At 41.9% G+C, this 17,477-nt stretch overlaps 1 protein-coding gene across 2 annotated transcripts in view; it reads right to left on the bottom strand.

Moving 5' to 3' along the window:
* BRSK1 (BR serine/threonine kinase 1) overlaps nucleotides 1-17,477 on the bottom strand; it is a 301,897-nt gene that overhangs the window by 71,712 nt on the left and 212,708 nt on the right. For both annotated transcript variants that reach the window (XM_066607747.1, XM_066607746.1), the window contains exons 7-9: nucleotides 17,216-17,284; nucleotides 13,402-13,548; nucleotides 9,812-9,843 (exon numbers count right to left, since the gene is read on the bottom strand). In XM_066607747.1, coding sequence (XP_066463844.1) covers nucleotides 9,812-9,843; nucleotides 13,402-13,548; nucleotides 17,216-17,284 — 248 coding nt within the window. The remainder of the gene's footprint in view (nucleotides 1-9,811; nucleotides 9,844-13,401; nucleotides 13,549-17,215; nucleotides 17,285-17,477) is intronic.

Consider the following 17,477-nt stretch of genomic DNA (forward strand, 5'->3'; position numbering starts at 1 on the left):
ACAAGATGACTGCAGAAAATAATTTTTAAAAATGAAAAGTCTTTGAAAAAAAAGAGTAGTACAGTAAAAAAAACCTATACAAGTTTGGTATCGTAGTAATCGTACCGACCCATAGAATAAAGTTATCATGTCACTTTTGTTGCAGTTTGTGCACCGTAGAAACAAGACGCACTGAGAGATGGCAGAATGTGGTTTTTTTTTTCATTTTACTCCACTTAGAATTTTTAAAAAAATTTTCAGTACATTATATGGTACTTTAAATGGCACCATTGAAAACTACAGCTCATCCCGCAAAAAAGCAAACCTTCATACACCGACGTCCATGGATAAATAAAGGAGTTACGATTTTTCTAAAGGGGGGGGGTGAAAAAAAGCGAACATGGAAAAAAAAGGGGGGCCGCGTCATTAAGGGGTTAAGCAGTCATAATGCAGCATTTTTAGGTTTCTGTGGGATCCTATTGTGTCCTTGTAAGGCTTCTGAGGATTTTTCTGACTGTATCTGGCAGAAAAATAATTGTGGCATGTTCCTTCAGAAGCTGTATTACAGAGCTTGCCCGTTAGAAGAGTTGCTTCTCGGGAAGAATAATATAATGTGGCACCATACATCAATGCAGAGTACCAAAATATGGAAGAAATGCAAATATTTCCATTATGCTTTCTCTCTGCATGTTCCACTTCTGGTTCTGGACTTCCGCAATTGGTTTCTGCTTTTGGGCATGAAGAATCGTTTTACCATACCATGCTATGGATGGATACTGCTGCGGAATTCGAAGCGGAACGCCCACTCCAGATTCCACAGCAAAAATCCACTGGACATTGGGCCTAAGACAATAGTTCAGATTCTTGCTGGATCATGATAATCGTCCCATGTAAAAGCACCTCTAGACACTAACAAGATAGTTGGGCGCACTGTTGCAGTTTTTGTACAGGAGTGTGGAGATGTTAAGCTACGCCACTCAATGCAGTTTTGACTTCAATAGAAGTGTTTTTAACAAGCACTTTGGCAAATATTTATTAGATTTGCATGCCCTAGCATGCAACTCTATCCACAGCGGGGAATCTGCCTGGGTTGTTTCGGGTAATCTGGCAATGGCATTGTACTGATCAAAAAAAATATATAATCTAGAGAAACATGATAATTATCTTCATACAGTATCTCTATTGTTCGTCTTTTTGCTATTAATCATGAATGCTGACAAAGAATCATGATGGAATTGGAAGGGGACGCTTCTCTCAGGATCTCAAAATAATAGAATAATGAGCTAAGGAACAAAGAGTGATATACTGTGAAGCAGAATTGATCCCAGTATTCAACACAAACCATTATTTAGCAGGTAATATATGGATTCAAGGACAAAACAGGTTGCTAACACATGCAGAAAAAATGACCTTTCTATATCCCTCTCCAATGTAGTGTATGTAATCCATTAGGTGGTGCTGCAGAGGAATTGTTCTATCTCCCTTATTTGCATATTACCCAGAGGAACATGAATGGTCTTATATGTCTCCTCACTCACTCACCTTTTAGGTGCTCTCCCTAAGCAGAAAAGATAGCGTTCCTGTTCCACGAGAAATATCATACAATGACCAGCCATGAAACTATGTAGACACTTGTGTAGTTGCCATGTGGTTTTAGCTCAGCATAATTATGTGTGATAGCACTGTTTACAGATAATAAATACTACACCACTCTATCCCTCAAAAATGTTTGTCATGCAGTGCTGTGATCAACATTAATGAGCCTATGAGAGACAGTATGTAATATGGAGCCCCACTGCTTACACAATGTGGTTTGTGGTGGTGGGGTTTTGTATATTCATTTTGCCACTAATTTTATTGCACGTTTGCATGCTCTATATATTATGAAGAAAAGCAAAAAAATAAATAAGGCAAACATAAAACGAATATGAGGGTGGTAGCCTAGTAGTGGTACGAGATATTATTGTATCTTGTCACCACCCGAAGTGCGGGTGGTGACAAGATACAGGCTGCTTGACAGCCTGGGCGTGCTCCAAGTTTTTAATTGGCTGCAGGGCTGCCTCCCCCTGCTCGGGCTTTCAGGTCCTGGCACTGACTAACAGCGGCTTCCCTGGAGGCACCGCGTCTTCTTCTTATACGGCGGCGACACCGGCTTCCCTACCGGCCCTCTCTGCACTGGCAGCACATGTGGGACCAGAGAGCGGCAGCAGACAGTGAGGGAGCTGTCTAGTCCCTGATGCCACTCCCTCAGTGTCCACAGCCGCCACTCTCTGAAGCTGCTGTCACAGCCACCGGATAAGAAGAAGCCGCCAGGGAAGCCGCTAAAAGTGTCCAGAGGCACCGCTCTCTGAAGCCGCTGTCATAGCCTCATGTTTCAGTGTCCAGAGGCTCTCTGAAGCCACTCTCACAGCCGCCGGATTAGAAGAAGCTGCCGGGGATGCCGCTGTTAGTGAGTCGCAGGATGTGAGAGCCCGAAACAGGGGGAGGCAGCCCTGCTTCCAATTACAAACTAGGGACATGCCCAGGCTGTCAAGCAGCCTGTATCTTGTCACCACCCACACTTCCGGGGGTGACAAGATACAATAATACCCTAGTACGAAATATTGTAGGAAGGTTGGTGTTGTCAAATGTCTTCTTTTAGTTAGAAGGCGTGTGATGCAGTGTGCTAAGGCAGCAGAAATGCAGTCCTAAGCTCTTGCTCACGACCTGAAGGTTGCAAGTTCAATCACTGAATGGTTCAGTTAGCCAGCTCAAGGTTGACTCAGCCTTCCATTCTTCTGAGGTAGGTGAGATGAGTACCCGGCTTGGTGGGGTAATAAATAAAATTACTCGAAGGCGCTGCGGAATAAGTTGGCGCTATACAAATAAGATTTTATAATTTATTTTAAAGTATGGGATAGTATAAACATAGGAGGAATGGAGAGAATGAAAAGGAAGGTAAGGGGACACATACTCTATTGATAGGTAGATGGCTGGCTTTCATCATTATTTCACTCTAGCATCATTAGGGGAAGTTAATAAAAATATTTTCACATCTTTTCCAAGTAATGGCATAGTGCTAGATGTGCAATCACTTAAAAGGGTATTCCCAGAAATTAACTTTTAAAAGTGATAAATGTCTGATTGCTGGGGGTCATTTAATTTTCTGATTAAAACATTAATGCAATTTGTACAATCTCTTAAAAACTAATATGAAAGTAAAAGAGCATAAACCTTCTTGGATATGTACAGGTGCAGTGCAAACATATGCGTATGGGTTTAATGGAAGCCTTGAACCTCTGCAACGTCAGTCTCTTTTCCGGAGTGGTCTTAAAAGGGTTAACATGGATGAAGTTAGACAGCTGTGTGCTTAGCCACAATTTATCATGGTCTCTTGAGTTTCTATTGTGCCAAGTCCCTAAAACTGCCAATGTCAGACAGCCAAGTGGACTTTGTACATATGGACCTAATTAAGCATCCACTTTCTAAATTACTATTATTTCAATCATTTTATAATTGGTTTAATTCAGTTTAACCAATGTAATTTCTTATAATTAATCAAATATTTAGAAAGCTTAGGAAATGGCTTTGCGGCTTTTAATTCTTCAAGTAGGGATTATGGTTTCATGTATAGGATCAGATTAAAATCGATTACTGTTTATGGGCATTCTTGGCACCATGAAGCCTGCTAGCTTTATTCTTATTCTCATAGCTGAAAATGTGAAGATCCATCTTTATTAATGAACCATGTCTTGGTTTACCAATATAGATCTCTGCTTGCAGTTATGTTCTAGGAATTTTCATTGTTAACTTACAATGTATAAAAATCTGCCTTGGTCACGTGAACAGACAGGTGTACGGCTCAAGACAAGACACAAGTGTACTCCAAAGAGAAGGAACCGCACCACAGTCATCATCGTGTTAAATAAATCTGCTTTTATTTACATCATTAGGGCTAGCAAGGTACCCTAGAAACTTTTCAATGTCCTTCTTCAGGCTGAAATTTGGATTCTGCCCACAACATCACTACATTATGTCAACATTACCTCAAGACTGATATGAGGGTAGTCATCGGATACCTCAAGACACAACTGTATTGTATCGCGTTGAGCACCTGTGCGTCCATCATCTGACCAGGACAGTTTTGGATCCCCCAGATACATATTTTTACTGGTCCTATCATTACTTTGTCAGACAGAACTCCCAATAAAATCCTAGACCAGTAATAAATGTACAGTACTGGCTGTAACGTTGGTGCCGGGGCTGTAAAGCTGCTTGGGTGACTACAGAGATATGGTGATATGGAGCTAGAGTGGTAGTCACCAACATGCTCCATGGACCATTGCAAAAAGAATATAGTAAAAAAATGTTTAAGGTAAGTAAATAACATTCACTTTTAAGCTGGGCTGGAGTTCCTTTAACCCACAGGAAGAGATGACTCTGAGGTCCACGGTCCATGTATGGAAAACATGTCCATGGCCACTCTTAATTGTATATTAAGCTTTGCTATTATTGTTCACACAGGAAATATCCATAACGTCCAACAGGTTACTTGTGGATCAACCTGCAATGGACTCTTACTTCCTTCTATATCCCTAAGGCCAGCTGCACACGGCAGAGCCGGATTCCGCAGCTCCATTCTTATACCATGCATGTACTTGCACATCATGGGGTGGGAAGGAGTTAAGGCTCAAAATAGGCCAGTCACTAAGGGGTTAATATGCCCTGGTGAATATTTATATTCATAGTTGCATTTATTACTTATTATGGGGTTAGGTTTTAGTGTTTTTTCTACTAGTCCTTTCAATCATTTGGCTTTTTGGTTGATGAAAGTGAAACACGTCTGCTCGATTATCAGTCATCAAAGCAAAGCCTCCTTCTAAAATGTTTTACATCTATATAAAGTGCTCTATACCATGATTACATTTATGTAGAGTTGTTCTAGCCCACCAGAGCATCAGAGGATCCTCCAGAAGAGCCAGGCTCTGACACAGCAGAAGACAGTCCCATTTGGAGCTAAGTTTGGAGCCAGTTAAGTGCAAGGCAACTATTGGGTAGATTCACAACTGGCTGAGTAATTGTACTCAAAGAGTGGTCATAAATGGCTGCACATCCAAGTGGAAGAATGTATCAAGTGGGTTACCACAAGGCTCTGTCTTAGGCCCAGTGTCATTCAATATTTTTATAAATGATCTGGAGGAGGGAATTGATGGGGAACTGATCAAATTTGCCGATGATACAAAGTGAGGAGGGATAGCTAACACTAGGGAAGAGAAAGAGAGTATTCAAAAAGATCTAGAAAAGCTTGAACAGTGCGCGGCGACTAACAGAATGGCATTTACATGCAAAGTCCTACATCTGGGCAAGAAAAATGAAAAAAGCATATACAGAATGGGAGGAATTGAGCTAACTAGCAGCACATGTGAAATAGACTTGGGTATACTAATAGATCATAGACTGAACATGAGTCAACAGAGTGATGCAGCAGCCAAAAAGGCAAACACAATTCTGGGATGTATTAAGAGAAACATAGAGTCTAGCTCACGTGAGGTAATTATCCCCTTCTATTCTTCCTTACTCAGACCTCATCTGAAATACTGTGACCAGTTCTGGGCACCCCACTTTAAAAAAGACATAGACAAACTGGAGCAAGTTCAGAGAAGAGTTACCTTCTCACCATCTTCAAGTTCAGAGAAGATGGTGAGCGGTCTGCAAATCATGTTCTATGAGGAACGGTTAAAGGATCTGGGAATGTTTAGCCTGCAAAAAAGAAGGCTGAGAGGAGACTTAATAGCTGTCTACAAATATCTGAAGGGCTGTCACAGTGCAAACGGATCAGCCCTATTCTTATTTGCACAAGGAAAGACTAGAAGCAATGGGATGAAAATGAAAGGGAGGAGACACAAATTAGATATTAGAAAAAACTTTCTGACAGTGAGGGTGATCAATGAGTGGAACAGGTTACATGGGAGGTGGTGAGTTCTCCTTCAATGGAAGTGTTCAAACAAAGGCTTGACAAATATCTGTCTGGGATAATTTAGTAAATCCTGCACTGAGCAGGGGGTTGGACCAGATGACCCTGGAGGTCCCTTCCAACTCTACCATTCTATGATTCTATGTCCGTGCAACACACACATAATACACAGTTAAAACATGGTTGTGGACAAAAGCCCTAAAAGTGATGAAAAATCCACATGTACCCAAAAATAGTATCAATAAAAACTACAGCTAGTCATCCAGAAAACAGCTGCTCCATCCATGGAAAAATAAAAACGTTTTGGGTCTTTGAATGCAGGAATGATAAAAAACCCACCCAAAACAAAAAGGTATACAATATATTACATGCAACCTAAAAATGGCACCAATAAAACCGAAAGTTCTCCTTGTAATGAACAAGCCCAAGTATCACTATGTCAACAGAAAAATAAAAAAGTTACGGCTCTTGTAAAGTTGAGATGAAAATCCCCAAAATGTGGCTTTTTCTTAAAGGGAACCTGTGATGTCCTCACAGCACCATAAACTAAGTAATAGTGCTGTTAGTTGATGTGACAGGGAGCCATGTGAGCTAGTTTTAATACTCAACTGCTTCCATGATCTGGCGGTGTTCTAAAGTTTGCATGCAGCACGAAAATTAGACCCATAGACTTAAGAGCGAACTTTAATGGGGGGACACCGCTGGATCGTTGGAGCGGGTGAGTATTAAAAATATATCACGCGACTCCCTGTCAGATCGAATAACAGCACTATTACTTAATTTATGGTGCTGTGAGGATGTGACAGGTTCCTTTCAAATAACAATTTAGGCTCTGTCCTTTTAAGGGGTTAATGATCAAGCAATTTTCTTTGTTTTTTCATCATCACCTTACAAGAGACTAGAGTTGAGCGAACGTACTCTTCCGAGCTTGATGCTTGTTCGAGTATTAGCATACTCGATGGTGCTCGCTACTCGAGCGAGCATCATGCTGTGTTCGACCCCGCCCCAATTTTAGCCCCTCCCCACCGCTGACGTGTCAGATTTGACCCCTCCCCGCTGCGACGCTGCGCATGTCAATGGTAGTTTGTGGCTGGCTTGGCAGAGAGAGAGCAAGAGAGAGAGAGATAACGAACACATGAAAAAAAAAAAGCTGGGCAACCGACGGATCCCATACAAAAATGCTCGGATCTCCCATTGAAGTCAATGGTGTTCATTACTTGAATACAGCTCTCGAATTTTACGAAAAGCTCGACTCCAATATCGAGGACCCACTCATTTTGGTGCTCGCTCATCTCTACAAGAGACATGACTTTATTTTTTCATCAACGTAGAAGTATGGGAGCTTGATTTTGGCGGGATGAGTTGTATTTTTTTATGAAACACTAAAAAATACATAATGTACTGTATAATTTTCATTTGGGAGGAGGATGAAAAAAAACTGAAATTTCACAATTTTTTTGCTTTTATAGCTTTCACCATGTAGTAAAAATGACTATTAACTCTATTCTCAAAAAGATTATGGCAATACAAGTTTATATAGTTTTTTTTAAAATTGTTGCTACTTTTTGCATACTAAAAACCACAATAAAAATGAATACATTTCTCTGTCACCGCGATACAAGACCCATAACATTTTTATTTTGGCATCAACAGAGCTGTATAAGGGCTCCTGCACACTTGCGTTTTTCTTGCACGTTTTTTCACGTGATATCGCTGCGTTTTTTTCACGCGATTGTCAATGGGACTTTCTAATGTTAAAAACGCATCGCAAGTTTGTGCTTTGCAATTTTTGCTTGATGCGTTTTTAACATTAGAAAGTGCCATTGACCATTGCATGAAAAAAACACAGCGATATCGCGTGAAAAAAAAAACGCGCAAGAAAACCGCAAGTGTGCAGGAGCCCTAACGGTGCTATCTGAGGTCTGTTTTTTTGCAGGAAGAGCTGTAGCTTTTATTAGTACTATTTTGGGACACATGGAACTTTTGGTTCACTTCTTATTTTTGGGGAACTGGAAATACAAAAAAATGGAAATTATGGCATTTTTAAAAATGTTTTTGTGCCATTCACTTTGCAGGATAAATAACATAATATTAGTATTTTCATTATTCAGCTTTTATGAATGTGGTGATACCTATGTGTATATTTTTATTTTTTGCCATTTTCTCCATTTTTAGATTTTTAGTTTTGTCAGGGTAAAATGTATTTTTTTTGCTCTGAATTTTTTTACATTAAATTTTTTCAAACTTTTCTTACCCGATTTTTTAGATCCTTAAGAGTGCCTGTCCACGGACGTTATTGAATTCCGTTCCCTGCAGCGATAATCTGGCCGCAGGGAAGACAATGCACGCTTTCCATAGTGTTGCTATGGAAAGCGCCACCCCCTGTCCACGAGCGGAGAATCATTGTGACATTTTAAATTTATCAGTCTGAACATCTCCTTTACAAGCAACATCCAGCCAAGAACTGGATGTTCGGTGCTGAATGGACATTGGATCTCTCTGTACCTTCCCAACCAGACCGAGTCAAGTGAGTACTTTGTTAAGCATAGAGCAGTTTTACTTTGGCCATAGAAAACTTTGTAATATTATATACTCTTCCATTAAAAAAAGGCGAAGGTATTATGGAGGTGATACCTTTACTGACTGAGCAGAGAAGGTATACATGCAAGCCTTTAAGGCTATTTAATGCCCCTTAATAAGGGTTACACACTACTTTTGCCCTAATATTGTTCCCACTGGCATAGACTGAAACAGAGGCGTAACTTGAAGCTTCTGGGCCGCAATGCAAAACCTGTAAAAGGGCCCCCAACTATAATGCTTTATTCATAGTACTGGGCTCCCTACATGGAGAAGACAGGCTTTATGGGCCCCCTAAGGCTCCTGGGCCCGGGTGCAACCGCATCCCCTGCATCCCTTAGGGCTCATGTCCACGGGGAAAATATGATTTAGGATCCGCAGCGGATTACCTGCACGCGGATCCGCACCCCATAGGGATGCATTGACCACCCGCGGGTACATAAATACCCGCGGATCGTCAATAAAAGTGATTTTAAAAAAAATGGAGCATGAAAAAATCTGGACCATGCTCCATTTTCATGCGGGTCTCCCGCGGGGACGGCTCCCGCGGGCTTCTATTGAAGCCTATGGAAGCCGTCCGGATCCGCGGGAGACCTAAAATAGGAATTTAAAGCATTTACTCACCCGCAGCGGTCCGGGAAGCTCTTCTCTTCCTCACGGCCGCATCTCCCTTGCTTCGGCTCGGCGGATGTGCCCGGCGCATGCGCGCGGCACGTCGACGACGTGCCGGCGACGTGCCGCCGGCGTCAGGAATTCATCCGCCGGCCGAAAATGAAGATCCGGCCGTGAGGAAGAGCAGAGCGTCCCCGCCCGCTACGGATAGGTAAATGCTTTTAAATTGCTATTTTCGGCGCTCATGTCCGCGGGGCAGGAGGGACCCGCTGCAGAGTCTCCATTGAGAATCTGCAGCGGATCTGATTTTCCCCGTGGACATGAGGCCTTATAGTTACGCCCCTGGACTGAACCAAAACTGGGAGGATGGTAGGAGCTCAAGGTTTTTAGTCTTTTTTTGTTTTGGATTCCTGACCTTGATCTTTGTAATGTACAATGTAGCTTACCAGCTGGCCAGAACTTGTGACCGAAATGTGTGCTGAGAACTTCCAATGTATATAGATAGTAAATATAGCAGTAATGCAATTCAAAACTCATATATTTAATATTCCCATATCTCTTTAGTAGTTTTAGAATGGCATACATTTTCTTCATGGCTCTTATGAACTGTCACTAAATATATGAAGCAACTGATGTCTTTCACAAAGCAATATGCAAAACACTACTGCAGAAGTAAAAAAAAATACTTACAGATACCACGAATGCTTCTGGATCTGATCTAGCTGCAAAACAAATAATGGCTTATTAAGCTTTTATTCTACAAACTCGATAAAGCTCAGTGATAAAAAATATGATATTACATGTTTGGAAGCCCCTGGGAGCAGCTGCCAGATGAAAGGGCACTATTTTGTTAATACACATTTTACTTCTTTTTTTCTTGCTTTAAATCAAACAGTATTGAGTTGTTTTTGCATTTTAATACAATAAGCAAAACAGACAAACAAACCATCTAAGTCTGGAAACAGGGACCCCAACCCGTCCCCCACCCCCGAGCAGCCAGAGCTGCCATTTCCGAACCAATGCACCATTATAACCCTAACAAAAACACATTCTCATATGACTATATATATATATATGCAGGTCCATAACTTGCTCTACTACTAATAAGCATATGTTTCTCCATCCAGCCATATTGTTTCTGATTATTGTGCAAGAGGCAGGGGTGCCAAAGCTGGGCAGTCCATCCACTGAGACCACTGTTTGTCTAACTTTGTTACCTCCCCCCACCTTTTGGTATATAACTTTCTGTATATAACAGCCGATAGCTAAGCCACTCCACTGTAGTGTGTTTGTGGTTGGGGATTGGCCACTTGTCCTCTCCTTGTCTCTTCTCTAGTTAACAGAGATTGGCACCAGTAACGTTTCTCCATTGGATGAGTGAAAACTGAAAGATTGGTGGGGATCTGAATGCTGGGACCCCCACCTATCCCAAGACTGGTGGTCCTATTTTCTCTGTCTTCTTTGCTGCAGCCCTCACGGTGAGGAGGGCAGTGAATGGAGCACAGGTCACACTTGTGCTGTGCCGCTATATTCATTTTCAGTTCTGCTGGTGATAATTGAGTACAAAAGACTCAGTTATTTCTGTCAGTCCTATTGAAATGAATGAAGCAGCAACTGCACAAATGCAACTTGCGCTCCATTAAATGACGTCACTGCAGGTAGGAGTATCCACCTGGAAATAAGGAGGGCTGGGGAAATTGGACCACCGTTTCGGGATCAGTGAAGGTCTCAGACCAATCGCTTGCTGGAGCTGGGCTATTCAAGCCCTGTCACCAGCAAGAGATGCTCCATCAGCATTGAGGTCCACATGTAAGCCTGCTGGAGTGACGAAGGGCAGCAGGAGGGACCGGGACGGCGCCTGCTAGGTGAGTATTGCTTTTTCTTTCCTTGTAGTGTAGCTACGGCTTTTTTTCGGGGTAGGGCTTATATTTCAAGACCACTCCACCTTCCCCCTGAAAATCAGGGTAGACCTTATTATCGGGGTAGGTCTTATTTTCAGGGAAACACAGTAGGAAATTAAGCTACTTTAAAAAGAATCTTGATTAGAACTATCCCTCAGGTTTTGTCCTCTAGATACTATGCAGGCCCATGTGCCTCCATGGTTACAAATTACTCAACTTGTCTGCAAACTATTTCTGCAGTTATGTGAAATTTTCATCATTCTCTCTTATTACTAACCTACAGACAGTAGTAGATGGAGCAGAAGGTAAACTCCCCTTGTACATCAGTGTTTTGTTGTCTGAATCCGTGAGGCCGGGCGACTCTCTAAGGTGTATGGTGGCTGCTCAAGTTTCCTCCGACAATTGATGTTGGGGAAAAGAAGAGTTAGAGATGTTGAACTCTAACACCTGATCCTCTTGTTCCCTGGGAGTTAAGTCACCACCAGAGCTGTTTAGCTGCAGCTTACCTCCCTAGACACACGAAAACTTGTCCTACCCAACTGTTCATGTGTATGGGGAAGCTGGGGAAAACAGCTGTCGGCCAAATGACCATTCGGCCAACAGCTATTAAAGTTGTATGAGCCTCTTAAGAAGTAACAGATGATTGCAGGATCAGACTACACAGTTTTTGTTTGTAGTCTGTAACCATGAATACACATAGTGTAGGTCTGCAGAGATGCAATGCAAAAAGAAAAACTAGCAAAAGAAGAAATAGCCTTAAGGCCGTATGGGGTGGAAATGTTCTACAATGAATCATCATGATGTGGATTCTATATCCGCAGCATGACTATTTTAGCTGCAGAATTCAGTCCTTGAAATACAAGAGTTAAATTCCACAGCATATCCAAAAGAAAACTTGCAGCCAAATTCGCACCATTTGGGTGTGCATTTGGCCACTGCAGTTGTCCAGCACAATTGCTGCAGGTTTTTCTGCCGCAGAAAGCCTGCAGCGATTATGGTATGTGTGAAGGTGCCCTTAGTTTGGTCAATCAGCCTTCAGTAACTGATTGTACTCAAGACCAAGTACATGCTATGCAGAAAGATGCTGCTGCCCCTTTTGAAAAATGCTATTTGTATGAAAACCACTCCCTTCTGCACAGCATGTAGTGGCTCAGAAAAGTGAAAAAATAATGATACAGTATGTCGTGAATTTTAGATTTAATTGGTTAATACAATACAAGATGGAAAATGCTGGAATATCCTCCTTATTTCAAGGCTATAGACACCTTTGACATGGGAAAAGTTTTACATGTCAACATCTAGAAATGGGACAATTCCTTTAAGAAAAGTTCACCAAGTTGCAGGCTGCAACCTTCATTCCTATATTCATTTGCAGGTGCTACTATAGTGTGAGGTAGAACAAGACATTTACACAGGCCCCGTAACTTTCATCAGGCAGGGATGGATAATATCCTTGGGCACCTAATGGCTATAGCATCCTGTAGCTCTTAATTTCTACTGTGTTGGAGGTTATCTAGTCAAACAGGGATTTGTCCCCTTGACCAACTGGAATGGATTTCTTTCTCTCAGCCAGTCAGGAGAGTGCACTCTACACACTGGCTCTGTAATTAAGCTCTGAGGCATGGATAGTATCCTGAGATGACTAATGTCTTTTTCTCGTTCCATGTCAGAAGCATCAACACAGCCAACTATGTACAGGTGGTACACAGACTCTACAGCAACAAAATGTTAGGAATTCTTAATGAAGACTATCTTAGAAAGTTTCTAAATTTTGCTTTTAGTCAGGGTTTAAACAGATGAAAATATGCGCAAATACGCTCACCACTTCGGAGTGTATTTGCGCATGACCAAGTTTAAAGTCTTCACCAATGTGGCTGTTTAAATCTCGTGCTACTATGCGCACAAAAAAAAGCTGGAAAATGGGGCAGAACCTATTTTTTTCTCACACGCAGGAGTTGTGTGCAATAAAATGCTCATGAGAACGAATCCATTGAAATCAATGACTTCGCTTCATCTCGTTTAACAGTCACGATTTTCCGCAAACACATTCCTCTGTTGAAGCCCTAAGGTGTTCATTGCTTTTACAGACCATTTCATATGCCCATATCATCATACTGCACTAAAGGATTCTATGGTGATCTATGGGAGCTCCGAGACTCTCGGAGATTCCCGCTGTTGGATCTGTAATAAAGACCTTAATATGTGGCCATGCTATGTCTGCCTGAGATGTTGGACTGCAGATCACACACTGAGCTACGATAATAGACAGGTTTTAAAGACCGCTGTGTCAATAAAATATTGTCAGTAAAACCCCATATACAGGGGTACGCACAAAAATGGGACTGCTTAAACCATGTAAGGAAAGAATACATTACTTACACTGAGGCGTTTCTCAGGTTCCACCTCAATCATGCCTCTCAGCAGGTTCTGACAGTCTGGTGGAATAAAATGCGGCATGTGAAATACACCACGTTTCACCTTCTCTAGCAGCTGGCGCAAATTATCATCGTCAAAGGGCAATGCTCCCTGCAAAACAAGAATTCATAACAGATACTAATACATTGTCAGAAATTGTATGTAATAAACATACACAATAAGATACTGAATGACAAGAAGAGTTACACTATACTAAGGCTACAGAGCTACTTGTGCTGTACAATACCTGCAACTTCTTCTTCCCCATAAAAGTCAATGCAAATATTGTTAATTTGATTAGATGACTGTGTAGGACTGCAGATGGCTGCAGCAATTTTATAACTACCTAATGCACTCTATGCACTCCTCTGTGATTGGCCAGTGCTGATTAGGTAAGCAAATCTGGCCAATCAGAGAGAACGTGTGGTGCATGTGTAGTCTAAAGGCTCATTTACACGCAAAGACAATCTTTCAAACGATTTAAAAATTGGCAGTTCTAGTGATCATTTTGTATTAAGTACTAATGGGCACTAATGCCCATTAGCACTTTATCAGCTTCATTTGCATGTAGATGAGCCTCCTGTAGCTGTTTGCAAATCCCAGCATGTGGCCTGGACTTTGCACTTAGCTGCATTGTCTTCACATTGGCCGCTGTGTGCTGCCAACTGAATACAATGTAATCAGCTGCTTCCATGGAGAACACAGCATGCAATCCCTGCGATCTCTCTCCAGCTGAACGATGGATTTTATGCTCACCTAAAAATTATCGTTCAGCCGATGAGTAAAAGATGGAAGCATTTACATGCAACAATTATCGTTCAAAAGCCATCGTTTGAACAAATTTGCAGCGATTATCGTTGCATGTAAATGGGGCTTAACACTACCAATGCACTGTGGAGGATTAGGTAGTTTGAAGATTGTGCTGATCAATTTAGATGGCCAAAAGCAGCACCTGGAACCGGTGGATTGGAGGGACAACAGAATAAAAGAACAACTGCAGGCAATATTGCAATATTTCTGCCCTCCCCTTTGATACCAGGACAGAATTTTGAACGGAAACCAGAGGGTTGCTTTAGGGTCTATAGCAAATTATTAAAAACTTCTACATACACAGCGTTTTGGGGGGTTTTACCCATAAGATTTTTTCATAGGACTTCAAAAACTCCACAATGGAATGCATGTTTTAAATAATGCAAAACGAAAATGTCACTAAAAACACTTGTAAAAAATGCTAGGAAAATACTGAATGCTGAAAGAACAGTCCTTGAAGAGGATTTCCACCTCCTTCAAAAAATCTGATTAATATAGTAGTGAGATGCACAAAACATTATTGATGATTATGAACAGCAATTCTGGGATTAGCTGTATCACAGCTGTATGGACATAAGAAACTTCAGTAAAAAAAAAAACAATCTACTGACTTTACTATGTCAGTGCTGTGAGCATGCTCTGTGACCTGTGTAGAGGGCACTATGCAGAGAGGGGGAGGAGGTGAGCTGTCACCATCACTTATTGTGAATGGTGCATCCTGTGTTATCCATGTATAGGTGTCACCTTTCATTGTAATCCTGCCTATGATGATGTGATGACTACTTGTCCCTACAGAACAGGAATTGTCAGCCTATATTGGGACTCAGTGGCTAGTATAAAAGATCTTTTTTATACACTGTAGAGGAGTGATCCCAACTAGTGGCTTGGGAGCCACATTTGACTTATGACCCCTTGTTGTGTGGCTCACCCCAGGTTATCTCAGTTAGGCCAGTCTCACACAGGTGTATTGTCATGGCGCATCACATGCGACACACGATGCCATTAGCCCATTGACTTGCACACACCTGTGTATGCCTGCACACGGTTGTGTGAGCCTGGCCTTATCGCTATATGCATTGGCAACTGACATTGCTGCAGTCATTTCCTAACTATTGAACAATGCTAATTTGAATGCTATATAACCAGTGGCAAATTTACACTGAATTAAGAATAAATGTTCACAAATTTATGATTACATATTTCTCCATATTTAATATGTCTCTCCTTCGTTTTGAGTTTAATGTGGATCCCGATCATTAGTTAAAGTTTTAATGTGTCTCAAAAGGCTCAAACAGCTGGGGACGTCTGCTGTAGATTGTGACATGGAAAATATGTTTAATATAAAAACTTAACTGAAACATTAAGGCTGCCTGCAGACGGCCGGGTCAGATCCGGCTGCGAGTATTCTTGCAGCGGGACCCGACCCGAGCACCTGCAGAGAGCAGCGCGGACTCACCCGCTCCTGCAGCTCCGGCTCTTTCATGCGTAGTGCGGATCCGGGGAGTGACGTTTCTGTGCGGGGCTCTGCACAGAAAAAACCGCGGCCGTCTGCATAGGATTGTGTATTGTAATGCAATCCTATGCAGGTGTGTATGGGTGGAAATTCTATGGGGAATCCCGCCGCGGACTTTTCGCCCGTCTGCAGAAGGCCTAAGGCTGCCTGAACACGAATGATTCGGGCTCCGCATGCAGAAGCCCACAGTGGAATCTGGCTCTGGCCCCAGTCGGCGACCCAGCGTACCTGTAATTTCTGGAACGCGGATGACTGCAGACACTCGCTGTCGGCCATATGCAGTACAGATTTAAAAAATATAGCGGTGCATTTTAGTAGGCAGAGCCATACCAGTGTATACTGCCTGTATATGGCGTTTTGTATGCAGAGCACTGGCGTAACTATAGGGGATGCGGTTGCACCCGGGCCCAGGAGCCTTAGGGGGCCCATAAGGCCTCTCTTCTCCAAATAGGGAGCCCAGTACTATGACTAAAGCATTATATTTGGGGGCCCTGTTACAGGTTTTGCATTGGGGCCCCGAAGCTTCAAGTTACGCCTCTGATGCATAGTCCATATAAAAAATGTTACTATGCTCAATTGAATGCTGCCCCATACTCCATATCCCTGAAGTAGTAATATATTGTAGTGCAGTATAAGACATCAAGCATGGAACGATACATACAGTAATACGGTGCATATATGGTTCTGCATTATGCATCTAAATGTACTTGTGTGCATGAGGCGAAGACTACATTATTATTGGGGATATTCAATAAAAATATGTCTCACTCCTATTTTCCCCCTCTTCTAAATTCTATCAGTATAGATGAGCACTCACAATACATCTAAAAAGCAAGACTGCCCATTCATTCATCGTTATATGATTGGATATCTTCACTATGACCTGAACTTGACTAACCTTTCTACGTCTCCAGATCAAGAGTACATTTTCACCTCCAAATTGCTGTGCTAGTCTAACCTTGGCCGTTTTCTTTCCAGCCTTCTTACTATCTTTCTGTACCTTAAGGCGGTATGTTACTTCACGTTGCCTTGGGATATGACAGCTATGCTGTGCATCTTAATCTGAATAAGTCAATATCTAGAAGGCAGCTTCGTATTTTACCTCTGGGCAAAGAGCACAAACAACACAGAGCTAGACAACAAAGATATATATATATATTAGGTAATTTGGAAAAATATAGCCGGGTTTACACAAGGAGTTTTGAGAAATTCTAGACACACCGTTTTTTCCCCGTAATTTGCTATAGAAGTCAATACAAATATTGAAGTTGTGTGAGATCTTCCATTGATTACTGCTGGCATGCAACAACATTGTATCACACCAATGCAGATTGTAATGAGCATTACATCTGAACATACCACTTCCATTCAATAACCATAGTATGTTATGACGAATAGGCATGAGCGTGAGAACATACAACCGTGGTTCGGTACTAATTATAGGAATAGACATACCACAAGAAGTGCAAACAGGATGACTCCACAGCTCCATACGTCAGCTCTGCGCCCATCGTATTTCTCCCCCTTTTAAAAAAAGAAAAAAAGTTTACTTGTCTATTACTTGTTGCATTTGTAGGCAGATTTAACCCTTTCCAATCCACTGCCTGACGTCTGAAGACATTCTGATTGAAGCCTGTACAGCTCCAATGTCAGAAGACGTCCGGCAGGGTATTCTTACTGTATATTACTGTCCACTCTGTCGGGGAGCCTCTCTTGC

This window comes from Eleutherodactylus coqui, chromosome 6 (assembly GCF_035609145.1).
Source record: "Eleutherodactylus coqui strain aEleCoq1 chromosome 6, aEleCoq1.hap1, whole genome shotgun sequence".
NCBI classification, from domain to species: Eukaryota; Metazoa; Chordata; class Amphibia; order Anura; family Eleutherodactylidae; genus Eleutherodactylus; species Eleutherodactylus coqui.